Raw genomic sequence first — 15,232 nt, 5'->3', positions numbered from 1 at the left:
ATAATATTATCTTGAACAGAATGCCACCGGCTGATATATTAAAACAAGTAGACAGGATTTTCGGTGATGGGTGGTTTTGACCCTTCATTGTGAGTTGCTGGCCTAATTGGAGACTCTCGACCAGAGACTTATCAACATCAGCTATTTGTCTATTCGTGTCAACAACTTGGCTCTAATACAGGAATGGGGCACACACAACCATTATTATTCTCTGTGCACAAGGGTCAATCTTACACCAGCATCTACTTTTTCACATAAATCTTAATTCCCTGTTTGATTAAACACAAATCTTAAGTCTAGTATTACACCAGTAAGTAACTATGTCGCCCCAACATGGATTTTAGCTATCGCCGTATAATTGCCAAAAATATTAGCCAATCCGCGAGCTAATCAATTTTAGAGTGTCACCTCACAGCCGATACATATATTCTGCATGACCAAAAAGAAAAGATAGGATAAATAGCCTTTTCTGGTAGGATCAAGCATCCCAATGTTCCAAGTTTAACTTCACTTGCCACAATGCAACCACTTCTTCCAGTGAAGCTCCTTAAAAAACCCGAAAGGAGTGTAAAATAAAAATAACTAATCATCAAGAAACAGATTGAGCAAATTCATTTTTCATTGATATACATGGTTTATATACAAGTTACAGTGTGGTGAAACAAACATACTCTCTCTTCAACCTCCAATAAGCTTTTGCTCACCAGGGTGACATCTTCCAAGGACTCAAAATTAGTAAAAAAAAAAAAAAATTACAATTACAATTCCAAACAAAGCTAACATCTAATTCTTAGACATCAGTGTCACAAAATTTTCCATCCATCCTGTTCTGAACAGCTTTCACAGCAGCAACTCTAGCAGCAGTGGCAGCCTTGCTCGCAGCGATTACTGCTTTGTTAACCTGGTCATCTACTCGTTTAAGGTTTATAGCATTCTCTGCTGTTTTCCTAGCAGCCTGCAATTTATATAACCCATCAAATGAGAACAAACACATATGAGGAAGAAAACAAACCAACAGCATTTAAAGAGATTATAGCAAGAAGACAACCATGTTAGTTAATACTAATAATTTATCAAATGTCCATAATAACAAGTACCTGAACTGCTCGAAGAACAACATCAGATAGTGGTGGTAGAGATTGCTTGAGGGTGCCAGCATCCCATTCACCACATCTTCTGTCACCATTTCGAAAAGTGTATGAGCCAATACCTTGCCTACGACCCTCGTGCCATGCTCCCTCATAATAGTGGCCATTGGTAAAGTGGTAGACCCCAAATCCATGTATCTTGTCCCCAAAATACTCTCCAGCATATCTATCCCCATTTCTGCAGCACAACAATTACTTCAAAAAAATTAGACTTTTCGAAAAGCCACATCCAAAACCTCATTTATTGTCTACTGTAACCTCCCACGAAATAATAAATGCTCACTAGAAGAAAAAAATAAAACTTGTCAATTCTTCCATTACTAGACAAAATCATGTAATATCTTTTAAAAAGCGACATAAATCAATACTAGAAATATCAATCAATCGGTTCTATGACAACCAAGCCATCTAAATTTGAAACAAGTCAATGCATACAGAGGAGAAAGAAAACAAGTTTCAACTTGGCACAATTCACAGTGAAAGCAGAATCTAAGAATTCAATAACTGAACAAGGGGTTCCACAAAAAATCCCTAATTCTACAAATCTAAGGAAAACAGAGAACCAGCAAGAAAAACCGGATCTTTAAAGAAAGGCATTCAGCAAGACAAAGACTCAATCACACAATCATGCAAAAAAAAAAAAAACAATCACACCCAGCAGTCCAACACAGCATTAAAAACATAGAAACATACCTAAAATGGTAACAGCCAAGACCGTGTTTGACGCCATACTTAAATTGACCAATATAACAGCTAGCATCGGAGCAAGTTTGAAGACCCACGCCATGGCTCTGACCGTTACACCACTCTCCTGAATAAGAATCCCCAGTGTAGAACCTATAAACCCCATAACCGTGCCTCAACCCTTGCCTATATTGTCCCCTATAGCGACTCCCTCTCGCCCAGCTTTCAATTCCGTACCCATCGTACCTTCCATCCACCCAATCCCCTTCGTACCTCCCATTCACGAAGTAATGGTAGACCCCACTCCCGTTGCTTCTTCCCTTGTGAAACTCCCCTTCGTAGAAATCCCCATTGCTGTAAAACTCCACCCCTTCCCTCACTATCTTCGCCGCCGCCTTCTTCCTGGTTGTTGTTGCTGCGGCGGGGTCTCCGATGAACCACTGCACCGGCCTCGCCACCGCTGCCGCCTTGGAAAACCCTAGGCGCTTCACATTCTCCTCCCACGAATGCTTCGCCAGAGAGAACGATCTGTGGATGAGGCCCTTGTTTTTGGAGACGAAGTAGAGCGCCACGGCCACGAAGATCAGCGCCAGCAGGAAATTCTCCGAGGAGGACACCTCCAGGTAGAAGAAGTAGAACAGGAGCGAGCACGCGCCGAGGAAGAAGACCGCCAGGGCGGAATAGGCGGAAGACCTGTGGGCCAGGGCCTGGGCATGGTGGGCTTGGGCCTGAGCCTGGACGTGGGGTTTCTTGGGCTTCTTGTTCTTGTCGTCATCGTCGTGAACATCGAGGAGGAGTTGTTGTTCGTGTTCGTGTTGGGTGATGATGGAAGAGAGGTTGTGAACGGAGGATCGGAGAAGCGAGGAGTGGTTTCTGGTTAGCTTGCTCCCGCTCTTCTGATGTTCCATTTTTCTGAGTTAATAATCAGATCCACTTTTCTGGTCACCGCCGGCGACATCTACGGGAACCATTCAACTGTCACCACACAGCACGAAAAGCTTCCTCTCGAGTGGGTGCTGGGTTTGGTGTATTTATGGGGGCATTCAGATGGGAAGAACTTAGATTCAACATGCGCCGTTGGATGCTCAGATTCTGGGGATGCGTTTCTGGCCGTTGGATCCCGGTCTTCATGGGTTGATATGATCGTCGGGTCGGGATTCATTCGGCCTCGTGCCTTTTTCGCTTTACTGTAACAGGCCGGCACGTGCCGCCACTTTATTTTAATATTCCCATCTTACTCCTTTTGCTTCAGGTTAGCCACTCCGTTAATCACCCTTCATATCCCCTGCTTCTCACTCTATTTCGGCTACCATGTACTATAGCATATAAAAATGTAAGGAAATTCAATATTCTGTTTTAGGCTAAAAGGCAAAGTATTCTTATTCAACGTTCTCTTTCCTTTTTTTTCTTTTTTCGCGACTTGTTTCACAAGTTTGAAAGAGTGGATGTAAATCGACAAGGTTCACCTGTTTATCTGATTTATTGAGTATTTTAATTTTAACATTTGAAAAATCTATGGCATTAAACAGAAATATAAATATCAGTTAATGTAATTTAAACTATTCGTTGTGCTACTTATATCATAAAATTTTATCAAATTAAATTGACTGTACATATGAGTGTACTTGGCGACGCGCCAACGTATACTTTAATTCGTGATTATGTATGTTATGTTAACTTCTTGAAAGTAGAAGTATACGTCCCAGTATCCTGACTATCTTTAATTTTTAATAATGGCTTGCTAATTTCAGTAATTTAGTTGTTTCTTTTTTCTTATTCCTACCAACGGATGGAAGGAGCAAATACCCATGCTTTAGTTTGGTGAATTGTTGTTTTAACCTACTTTGGATTTTGATAATCAAGCTTTTAGTTTCTGTTTTTCGGAATTTTGCTTGCTGCACAAAATGATGATTACACAAAATAAGTTTCCCAGCATATTAAAATGCTAAAGACGTAAATAGATCTAAAAGCAAAAGAAATATATAAGGAAGATACCAACTAAAATGCGTTCAGGTCATATCAGGTGTATATACAAGGCAAATGGACGCTTTATTTTTTTCATGTAATTCTAAGTTTGATCAGATCCTCTATTTTGAAATTTGAACTATGTCACTACTAAATTTCTCTTTTCTACTGTAGTGGTAAACGAAGTTAAAGGTAGAAAGCTGTGGTTGAGCATCAACATACGTGGGGTGCATTGAACAAGACTAATTATTTGTAATCCGTATAGTTGGCTAGTTGTTTTACTCCCTCTTGTCTACATAATTGTAATTAAGTTCATTGTAGGCTTCCACATCAGTGACCAAGTTAGTCTTGAAAATTCTGGTGTAGTCAAATACGAGTGAATAAAGTAAGCCTTATTAATGTCTTGAAACTTTCGGTCAACATATTCATTAGCGTAATTAATTCATTCGATGTAGTTACTTGACTTGTTGGGCTATCCATGATCATAACAAGGTGCATCCAAGTGGATGATGGTTCAAATGATGGACAAACACAGGCGACTGATGAATCCATGTGGAAATCCCTTGCGAATGAAGTATGTGTGCATGTTGAGCCCTTGTTGGCACAGTCAAATACTTGGAAAGCTTCCTCTCAATTGTGTGCATAGGACTCTAATTAATGAGGGACAATTAAGAATTTGAGTAATAAAAGTTCCACACGGAAAAGAAATCAACAAATATATGTGTGTGTGTGAGGATTTTTGTTTTTCAGAAATCCCTTTAATCAGAAAAAAAATCAGTGGTTGTTTCTTTATAATATTAGTTATACTTGTCTTTATCGTTAATTTTTATTTAATAGAAATTAATGTGTGTTAATAAAAAAATTATAAATCTATGCAAACACTACTTGACCTGTACATCAACTGACATGATAATATCTTAGCTTAACTATTCTTCTTGAGTTGAAATAACCCTTCTCTTTCAAAAAAAAAAAAAAAGTTGAAATAACCGAAAGAGAGAACTTTGTATTACTCTTTTTAGTAACAAGATATTGGATCATTTAAGTTGAAATGTTTTATTTAAAAAAAACATTTATGGCTTAAATTTGAATCTTTATTTAAATGGAATTGAACTTATTATTATCTAAACAAACACTACTAAAGGATATTTTTGTTGATATAATGAGACTGAAATTCAACTAATTTAGCAGCTAAAAATATAGAAATAAAACCATTCGAATTAAACGTCATGTTTTATTTTTATGCCAAGTAGGAAAGGATAAATAGCAATAATGTACAAATGGTTTTTTTTTCCTCAAAAAATCATGTGCAAATGATAAGATAAAGTAGAATATTTTTGAAAGTGACAACATCGAGGTTTGATATTGGGGGTGGGTGAGGGGATGATGTGATAATATAATAATAATTTTTTGAGAATTTTTTAGTGAAATTAATAAATATAAAGCAAATAACCCGTGCAACATGTTCGTGAGATAACTAACTATTGGTGAAATAACATGAAAATTCCCTTATTTTATGAATAAAACGGGAAAAAATGACAATTTTTTTTATGTCTTCAACGGCACAAGGAAAGGATAAATGAAAACAATAAATCTGCGGTTGTAGAAGGGTGCAATAATACTGTGATACAAGCTTGTAAGTTGTAACAATCAAATATGCTTATCCTGTCTTTAGTTACGAAGCACAAATAATTCACACTTGATTCATATTAGTCACGTATCGTCTTCAATGTCTTGTCTTGCTCAAGTCGAGCTGGGCCTAGAGATGAAATCACACCACATTTAAACGAATTTATTTCTCTATTGAGCACGACAAATTTGTTTACATATTGCTTTGCTCACTCTAGTAATATTGTAATACTTCCCTTTATTTCTCCCTAGCATGTTAGGACCATATTATCTCTAACTTGAACCCCCCCTCTTCTGTCTTCGACCAGTTACAAAATATGCTTCATCGACATTACAGTTAAAATTATAAATTTTCAAATTTACACCAAATAGTAGGTGTAATGGAGAACATGAATTATAGAGCCAAGCATCCTCCAAAGACAGCCCACGCTTGGATGAAGAGGTGCCCTGTACTTATGGAGTCCAAGTGTTTATGAGTCAAATCCATAGAATTAGGATCTTGTCATTGTCTCTCTACATACATTGGTTGGAGGCTATAAAACGTGTATGATTAATAGATAATGTTTACTTATTGATTGATATTCTTGTGCCTACCATGTTTATATAATATAGCCTTCTCAAATAATATTGATGTATTCCTAAAAAAAAAAATTGATGTAAATAAACTCTTATTCACTCTCCTTTGCTTAGTATACACCATTCTCGCTAACAATGATTCATCACTATGTCTATGTTTTCTCCACTTCCTAATAACTGACAATAGTTCTTCAGAAGCTATAGTTTTTGCTTCCCTCTACAAAACTGATAATATGATTTATTTTTTGTTAGGCCAATTTTTCTTTTCTTTTTTCAACTTATTGCTTCTTTAGCCTGAATATTCACCACCTCTTAGATTTTCACATTTTTGTTAGGCGTTCTCGATGATTTGTCTTATTCAAAGTTAAATTGGTTGGTTTGAACTTTAGAGGCTTAATGCATGCCTGGAAACTCATAAGAATCATAGTGAGAATTAGGAAAATAAAAACAAAGTTGCACATCAATTGCTGTCGTATGATAGGGGTGCATAGGAGGTCTACCCGCCTAGAGATTCATAACATTCCAAATCTTAGAGGAAATAATTAAGAAAGAGGTCATGTCCCGCTTCATGATTGATTCTTTGCATCCAAACGAAAGGAAGAAGAGGTTTAACAATAAGGGGATAAGACAGCAAGATAATGATCATGGTTCATTGAAATACAACCCATAAATGTAAAAGTTAAATCAAATCTGAATGGCATCACTTACTAGCTGGTAGACATGATTTCTGGTCATTGTATATACCCTTCAGAAGATGATCCATTCCAGGGAAGTACAAATATCATGGCAGCTAAGTAGTAGTAGTAGGTAGTGACTAAAGAGTGTAGGGCATCCAATTCAATGAACCAGAAGTTATTAGAATCCTACATTTGAGCTTCTACAAAGGTAAATGTCTTCAATCCAATACATATAATGACTTAATAATGCATCGAGATCATTTTCTAAGCTTTGCTTTCATCCTCTCAACAGCAGACCTAATAGTTTCCTCATCCTTGCAGAAAGTAAATCTGACTAGATTCTTTCCCTCTTCTGGATTCAAGTAAAACACACTGGTAGGGATTGCCACCACTCCCACTTCCTTAACTAGATATTCACAAAATGCAACATCATTTTCCAGTCCAAAAGGGGTGTGATCTACAACCACAAAGTAGGTTCCACTGGATGGGAATACCTTGAAGCCAACAGCCTTCAATCCTTCAATCAAAATAGCTCTCTTTGCCATATAATCCCTCTTCAGCTCTACATAGTAAGAGTCTGGTGCTCTCAGAGCCGCTGCAGCAGCACACTGAAAAGGATGGGCAGTTGCGAAAGTGAGGAAAGCGTGTGCCTGTCGCACTCCCCATGATAAGTGTGGGGGTGCTATGGCCCAACCAATCTTCCATCCTGTTAAGGAGAATGTCTTCCCCAAGGAGTTCAATGTCACTGTCCTTTCGAACATTCCAGGCAAAGAAGCCATCGATATGTGCTCCATATCAAAAGCCAACTTGTCATAAACTTCATCAGTGAAAACCAGAACATCATTCTCAATGCAAAGAGATGCAATGCAATTGAGCTCCTCACGAGTGAACATCTTTCCAGTAGGGTTGTGAGGAGTGTTTATAAGAATGGCACGGGTATTCTTCGAGATGGTGGACTTCAACTCTTCAAGAGGGACAGCAAAATCTGGAGGGCGCAAAGTGATGCCTTTTACTTTTGCACCAGCCATGGACAAAGTGGCCTCATAAGAATCATAAAAAGGAGCAAACATAATAACCTCATCACCAGGATTTATTAATCCTATCATAGTTGCAGCAATTGCTTCTGTGCATCCAGATGTGACAGTAATTTCCTTTTCAGGGTCTACCACAAGTCCAGTATCTTTCTTAAATCTCTCAGCAATGGCAATGTTCAGGTCTGGAACTCCATAACCCCGGGCATACTGATTTTTCCCATCCCTGATTGCCTGAATCGCTGCTTCCTTTACAAATTCTGGACCATCAAAGTTGGGAAAGCCTTGACCAAGGTTTATGGCCCCATGTTTGATGGCAAGCAAGCTCATTTGAGTGAAGATTGTTGTCTGAAATTTCTCTAAGCGCTTTGCAATCTGACAAACAAATGACGATCAACAAGAATCAAACAGTGAACAACCCAATGCCAGGTACAGAACAGAACCAAAACAAAATCCATATTTTTTTGGCATTATTTTGGTCTGAAGATGCCATTGCCAGATACAAAACAGAACCAAACTCCCTTCACTCCCAAAACCCTCCCAATTCTACTGGGCAAGATATGATTTTAGGTCCTTGCAGTAGGTTTTAGTTTTACAAAATAAACAGGTTAATATCCACAAAAGAATTGAAACTAAATTGTAGGAAGAGCAATGACATTTGAGCACCCCATTTTTCAAAACACCCAGTTAAAACTCTTTCTCTTTATCTCTCCCCTCCTAGTACATCTTACAACCTATCATTCCTATATTTTTCTCATTTATCTCTCACACTAGGTGTCAATGAGCATTTTGGGTGTCCAAATGTCATTTTTGTAGTAGCAAAAAATACAACCTTCACCAAGCAACTAAGTAATTCAGAAGGGAATATGAATATAATTAATAAAATAAAAAGGAAATTGAAAAAGAAGGGTGATTTATTATTTATAGTGTGTGATTGTCAAATCCCATATATGAAAGAACACTGCATCATGATGTAAATGCCAAGAAATAGGTAGTCAGCAGAAACAAAAGCTAAGATACACAGACACTATGCGCTCAATTAACATTCAGACATTAAAATCTTGAGGCATAATAATAAAGAGATCTGGAAAGGGTGAACCTGCAAAGGTTGCTGCGTTTTGTGGGTGACGGTGTCGTTCTGAGTGGAAAGAGTGGACATGGTGGCGGAAAAGGAAGATGAGAACTTTGGGGTCGGAGAGAAAGAGGGTACGAGAAGGGAGTGGAAGTGATTTGAAAAGCCTAAGAATTTGGAGGAAGGCGTGAATTTCATGTGTATACCATAGACCTGTGCTGACGGCTATCAGGGCTGCGATTGCCAGATCGAAAGATAAATATTTTATCTCTTATTTTGTAGAGACAGGGCAGCATGCGACATGCACTCAGTGAATCTGTGCAACCTAGCCTAGGTTAGGATTCCATGTTTGACCACCATGCCAGCTTCGGAGCCAATACACATTTCTTCCACCGTTGATCTATCAGGTTCGGAACACCGTTACTAAACCTCCAGTTCCTGCGTTTTCGCATGGTTTTATGTCACATTTTAATTAGTCCAATAGACCCATTATCCAGCAATGTTAAATCATAAATGAATTAATTAAAATAAATATTAGTATCATTTAATTATTATTCAATCACCTATTATCCAGAAATTTTAAATGAATTAATTTGTACATAATTATTTTAAAATTACACTTAAAATATTTTTAATTAATTAATACTATAAAAAATTTATATTGATAATACTTGACAAATATATTTTTAAAAAATGTTGAAATTATAACAACATAATGTGTGTGTATATATATATATATATATATATATATATATATATATATATAAATTACAAAGTTAATTACGATTTTAAAATACATTTTTTTGTTACATTAGCTTGTTTTAAAATATAAGAAGAAGAAATAATATTAAGAAATTTTAAACATTTATATAAGAGCAGAAAAGATAAAAAAAAAAAAGCATTAGAAAAAAAAATTATGGTATTTCTCTTATTATAAAAATGATTAAAATAAGAAAATTGTTTGCTTAAAATGGAAAATTAATTCTTTGTTTTCCCAAACTAACTTATTTGTCCAAGAAATAGCGCGTGTAGTGGGGCAACACATTTTTTATTTATGGAAACAAGTGTAAAAGTCATTTTTTTAAGGAAGTGTAATCATCATATATATATATATATATATATATATATATATATATCATATAAATATAAATGTAAATATCATTGAAATAACTGAAAAATAAATTATTTTAGTAAGTGATTATATGTAAATTAATTTAAGTCAGTATTAAAAAACCTGAAGAGTGAACTTTGGTTAGTGACTTTGAAGTTTGAAGGTCACGGTTTCTCCCAAACTGTCTAACATGAATGGTTTATGATTTTGTTGTTGTCTACTTGTCTGTCTCTGACATTATAGCTGCTAAGTATTCATGTTTAAGTGCTAAGATTCCTGGCTCGGAATCGAGAGGTTGTGCTCGGAAAAATGTGGGATAAATGAATTTACAAGAAGGTAACCACTATCTGTCTTCTGATTGGGAATTCTGTTATGGGTAGGCTTGTGTTCAACAACTGGGATCAAGCCGTTTGAAGCTCATGCAAGCTGAAGATGCTCTTTCAGCAGAGTCTGATCGACGACATGCATGGCAGGTGATCCATGTAAATCTCATTCTTGATATTATATTTAGTACAGAATTTGAGGCATCAGAAGGTAATATAACACCAGGTATTGAGATTCAGGATTTGTTCTTATTTAAATTTATAATATGAGAAACTTTGAAAATTCTATGTGGCCTACGTCAAGAAAGTTTTTTGCAAATTACAACAGAACTGCATGCTTATTCGATTATTGCTTATTTCCTACTCCACACTCCCCAAAAATAAAAACCCACATCAATAAAAACATCAAGATTCATACAAATAAGAAATTGGCAATGGATAGATTGTTGGACATCCAATTCAATCAACCAGAAGTTACTATAATCCAACATAAAACTCAATGCATATTACATGACTTAATCAAGCATTGGGATCATTTTCAAAGCTTCTCCTTCATCCTCTCAACCGCGGCCCTAAGAGTTTCCTCATCCTTGCAGAAAACAAATCTGACTAGTTTCTTTCCCTCTTCTGGATTCAAGCAAAACACACTGCAAGGGATTGCCACCACCCCCACCTCCTTATGCAGATATTTACAAAATGCAACATCATTTTCCATTCCAAAATGGGTGTGATCTGCTAACACAAAGAATGTTCCATTGGGTGGGAATACCTTAAAGCCAACGGCCTTTAATCCTTCCACCAAAATAGCCCTCTTAGCTATATAATCCCTCTTCAGCTCTACATAGTAAGAGTCTGGTGCTCTAAGAGCTACTGCAGCAGCACACTGCAGAGCATTGGGGCTCGAAAAAGTAACGAAAGAGTGTGCCTGTCGCACTCCCCATGATAAGTGTGAGGGTGCTATGGCCCAACCAATCTTCCATCCTGTTAAGTTGAATGTCTTTGCCATTGAGTTCATTGTCACTGTCCTTTCAAACATTCCAGGCAAAGAAGCTATTTGAAATGTGCTCCACATCAAATGCCAACTTGTGATAAACCTCATCAGCAAAAACTAGAACATCATTCTCAATGCAAAGTGATGCAATAGCATTGAGCTCTTCCAAAGTGAACATCTTTCCAGTAGGGTTGTGAGGAGTATTTATAAGAATGGCACGTGTATTACTTGACACGATGGACTTCAATTTTTCAATTGGGACAGCAAAATCTGGAGGGTGCAAAGAGATGCTTTTTATTTTTGCACCAGCCATGGTTAAATTGGCTTCATAACAATCATATAAAGGAGTAAACAGGATAACCTCATCACCGGGATTTATCAATCCTAGCACAGTGGCAGCAATTGCTTCTAAGCATCCATTTGTGACAGTAACTTCCTTATCAGGGTCTACCACTATTCCAGTATCCTTCTTAAATCTATCAGCAATAGCAATGTTCAGTTCTGGAACTCCAAAACCTCGTGCATACTGATTTTTCCCATCTCTGATGGCCTGAATTGCTGCTTCCTTTATAAATTCTGGACCATCAAAGTTGGGAAAGCCTCGTCCAAGGTTTATGATTCCATCTTTCTGGTTGGTTGCACCTCCCCAATCTCTTTGGAACTTCTCTAAGCGCTTCGCAACCTGACAAACAAATAAATAACAATCAGCAACAATCAAAGTAAACGCATGGCTCATGAGTCATTTTCATACTAGGTGTATGGCATAAATAGCAACGAACTCTAGTTTTTTTATTTACAAAAATCCTTCACTTTCTACCAGGTAAGACTTAGTCCTGAGTCCTTGAACCGATTGGAAAGGTTTGACGAGATGAAGAGGCTAGCTAGCAACAGCATCCTCAAATAAACCAAACTCAATTGTAGCAAAAATACATACTCTTCGCCAAGAAACTGAGCAAATTCAACAGGAAATTAATATGAATATAAACTAAACGGAATAAACAGGGTTGATTTTTAGAGTGTGTGATGGTTGACATAATGTGACCAATAGAAGCATAACACGATTAACATTTAGACGGGTCATGTTGCGATAAACATTAAAATCCTCATACAAGTACATTAAAGACACTACATATACTTTAGTTTCTTTTAAACTTATTTCTTGAGATGAATACTTAATTCTAAAAAAAATAAGCTATTTTTTATTTTTTAATATGCTTTTTTAAATTATTTTTGTTTAAAATAAGAAAAAAAATAAATCCTATTGTCTTATTAAAAAAATATTATTTAAAAAAATTAAATTTAAATAAACTCACCTATATATTTCAATAACCACTAGTAAAAAATATAACAATGAAATAAATTAAACTTTTTTAAAAGTTAGATCAAGTTATACATCCCATTTTTTGGAAGAGTAAGAAGTACATAAATTAATTTTAACTACAATTTATTTTATTTTTATTATTTTCTAGAAGTTAGAAGCACCTTTTATCCAAACTGCCCTACATAAATTAACGACAGTTAAAAGCTTTCACCATTTATGGATGAGCAGCAGACAAACTGGAAGAACGAAATCCAATCGTGAATCAATGGAAAAGAAATACATATAGGAAACCATGTGCAAAAAAGCTTTGATAAATAAATAGATCACGAAGGTGAAATTTTAGAGATGGAGAAAGAGTCAGAGGGTGGACCTGCAAAGGATAATGCGTTTTCTGGATTGTGGCCTCATTTTCAGTGGAAACAGTCGACATGGTTGAAGGAAGATCAGGATTACGCTGTAGCTCCAACTATTTTTGGGTACATATATACAACAATCAAAACAAAGAAAAAACACTATACAAAAATATTATGTCTCACCAAAACGTGCTGCACATGGTCAGTTTTTTTAAAAGTCATATCATAGCTTTGATTTTTGGGATTGTGTTGTGTTCAATGTAGAGCACCTACATGTACCAGCCACGTACAATCATGTGTGATGCACGTGGTTTAATTAAGTGAAGAACAAGGGGCTTGATCCGACTTATTTATTCATATAATTATTTTTTATTAGAGAAAATTTTATTTAAGTTAAATAAAATTATTATAGATAATAAAAATTTTCCTTTAAGAATTTAATATAATTATATACTCAACACTTAAATATTAATAATTAAACAAATAATTTTATGTTGATTAATTCACATGCTTACTGATAACTCCTGGATATGTATGAGTGAAAGAATATGATCTTCCCACTAACTCGATTGAGTTGCATTGCTGGACTTTTAATTAATTAATTAGCTTGTCTGCATTCCCGTTAAGAACTTTGGTCGTCAAAATCAAAAGAATAAAACCACGATGAAAGATTTGAGAATCCATAAAATGTGATTTTGTCACTTATACCAGCATGTATTACAAAAAATACTTAACATACACTCATACCCAATGCCCAATTTTGCTTGCGCCTTACATTTTCCCACAAAATTAGACTAGCTTGATCCCATTTTAAAAATTAAACTAAAAAACGAAAAATGGGAGAGCTGAAAAGTATAACTGCGTTGGGTCACTCGTGCTTCTTGTAAAATACCAATGTCTGGTCAAATTAAAAAGTACAAAACACTCAAAACAGAATTACAAGATAAATAAAAACGCATCACAAAAATTACAAAATAAATAAATAAATAAAAATATCCAATCAAACTAATTACAAATAGCTTGACTAAAAACTGATTATGGAATTTGGGGAGATAACAACAGATTGAAAGAGAGACAGAGGATATGCTAAACGAAGGGGCTCTGTGCAGGAGCAAAGCCCTTCATCTTTGTGCTTTTAAATCTGGTCTGGATCATGCCCTTGTCCCTTGCATGGCTGGCCCAAAATGAATGAAGCTTAGCCTCTCTTCAGCCCAAGCCCTGATCTTTTTCACCTATTTGTTGTTGGTTTTGGGCTCAGCCGCGTCAACAAAGTCTGTTTCTTTATTATTTTAATTAGGGAGTTGCTATTTCCACTTCCCTTGATTACTAATACACTCTTTTTTCTAATTCTTTTCCCTAAAATATCCTTGTTTCAGAATAGGTGATTTTTTTTACGGACAAATATTAATTATTAATTGTTAGTTTTTTATTAGTGGAAGGCCACCTCTCAACCCTCCCTTCATCACTAGAATAGGTGATTGTGTACTCCCCTTGTTTAATTATGTTGCGTCTTCAACACCATAACAAATACATACACTCCCAGTGCTTATCACTCAAAGACCCTACCCTCACTTTTTTCACATTTTCCACTCACACAACAACTAAGTTAGATAACATTCAACTAAGATCGCCAAGTCACATGCGTGAACTTTGAACTCCTGCAACCAAAGTCCCTTCCAAACCAACTTTGACTATTATAAAAAGGAAGTTGTGTATTGGGATATACCTATAATCGATCCATTAAACTATCAGACATAAAAACATAAAAATGAAAGAAGAACAAAAATTCAAGGAATGGAGAAAGCAAAATAAAAACACAGTCCTTCCCCGAGTGATGCTAACTCTAACCTGTTGGAAAGCTTTGACACCTCGTCATTGGCGCCTGGAGGGCATGCGCACAGCACTATGTTGTCGGTGTTTCTGGCAACGCTTCACCTACGTCAATGATTATTTATAATTGATTTGATTTAAATTTAAAATAAAAATAATTAACAATCCAAATTTATTTAAATACTTTTGATTTGAATTACCTAGTTTTTGTATCCGTGCAGCACTTTTTTTTTTAAATTATTATTTGAGAACTATTCATACTATAAATTTCATAAATAAAAAAACAATATCATATTATGTTATATTGTATAAATATGACCAACATATTTAAAAAAACAAAGCAAGTTTACTTATCCAAAAAGTATCTAATAGATGACCACCTAACAAAAAATTGATGATATTTGTCTCCTTTCAATATAAAAATTAATTTTACGAGAATTCATTTATTTATATAAATATAAATAAAAAATAAACATGAATACAAGTAATCAGAAAGAATATTCATGTCTCTTTCTTATTATAAA

General features: G+C 35.6%; 2 protein-coding genes, 1 long non-coding RNA gene and 1 pseudogene across 4 annotated transcripts; all 4 read right to left on the bottom strand.

Moving 5' to 3' along the window:
* Window positions 1–601: 601 nt before the first annotated feature.
* On the bottom strand, window positions 602–2,894 carry LOC114415392 (MORN repeat-containing protein 1-like). 2 transcript variants are annotated; one of them, XM_028380053.1, is made up of 3 exons: window positions 1,842–2,894; window positions 1,098–1,343; window positions 602–955 (listed from the first exon to the last, which is right to left on the bottom strand). In XM_028380053.1, exons 1-3 carry the CDS (start codon window positions 2,738–2,740, stop codon window positions 925–927), a joined length of 1,176 nt encoding a protein of 391 aa, XP_028235854.1. In that variant the 5' UTR covers window positions 2,741–2,894; the 3' UTR covers window positions 602–924. The 2 variants fall into 2 exon arrangements, with proteins under 2 accessions (XP_028235854.1, XP_028235853.1); XM_028380052.1 differs by having other exon boundaries at window positions 1,098–1,326; window positions 1,842–2,859.
* Window positions 2,895–6,477: 3,583 nt separating this feature from the next.
* LOC114415391 (probable N-succinyldiaminopimelate aminotransferase DapC) lies at window positions 6,478–9,148 on the bottom strand. Its single transcript, XM_028380050.1, has 2 exons — window positions 8,807–9,148; window positions 6,478–8,082 (listed from the first exon to the last, which is right to left on the bottom strand). Exons 1-2 carry the CDS (start codon window positions 8,975–8,977, stop codon window positions 6,934–6,936), a joined length of 1,320 nt encoding a protein of 439 aa, XP_028235851.1. The 5' UTR covers window positions 8,978–9,148; the 3' UTR covers window positions 6,478–6,933.
* Window positions 9,149–10,507: 1,359 nt separating this feature from the next.
* LOC114415390 lies at window positions 10,508–13,108 on the bottom strand (annotated as a pseudogene).
* Window positions 13,109–13,845: 737 nt separating this feature from the next.
* Window positions 13,846–14,792, bottom strand: LOC114414330. The gene is made up of 2 exons (XR_003667186.1): window positions 14,727–14,792; window positions 13,846–14,604 (listed from the first exon to the last, which is right to left on the bottom strand). It is a non-coding gene; the product is annotated as an uncharacterized LOC114414330 (long non-coding RNA).
* Between the last annotated feature and the right edge of the window lie 440 nt (window positions 14,793–15,232).

Source organism: Glycine soja, chromosome 6 (assembly GCF_004193775.1).
Source record: "Glycine soja cultivar W05 chromosome 6, ASM419377v2, whole genome shotgun sequence".
In the NCBI taxonomy this organism is placed as follows: domain Eukaryota; kingdom Viridiplantae; phylum Streptophyta; class Magnoliopsida; order Fabales; family Fabaceae; genus Glycine; species Glycine soja.
The sequence above is the reverse complement of the archived record's forward strand: the minus strand, read 5'-3'. Positions and strand labels throughout refer to the sequence as shown.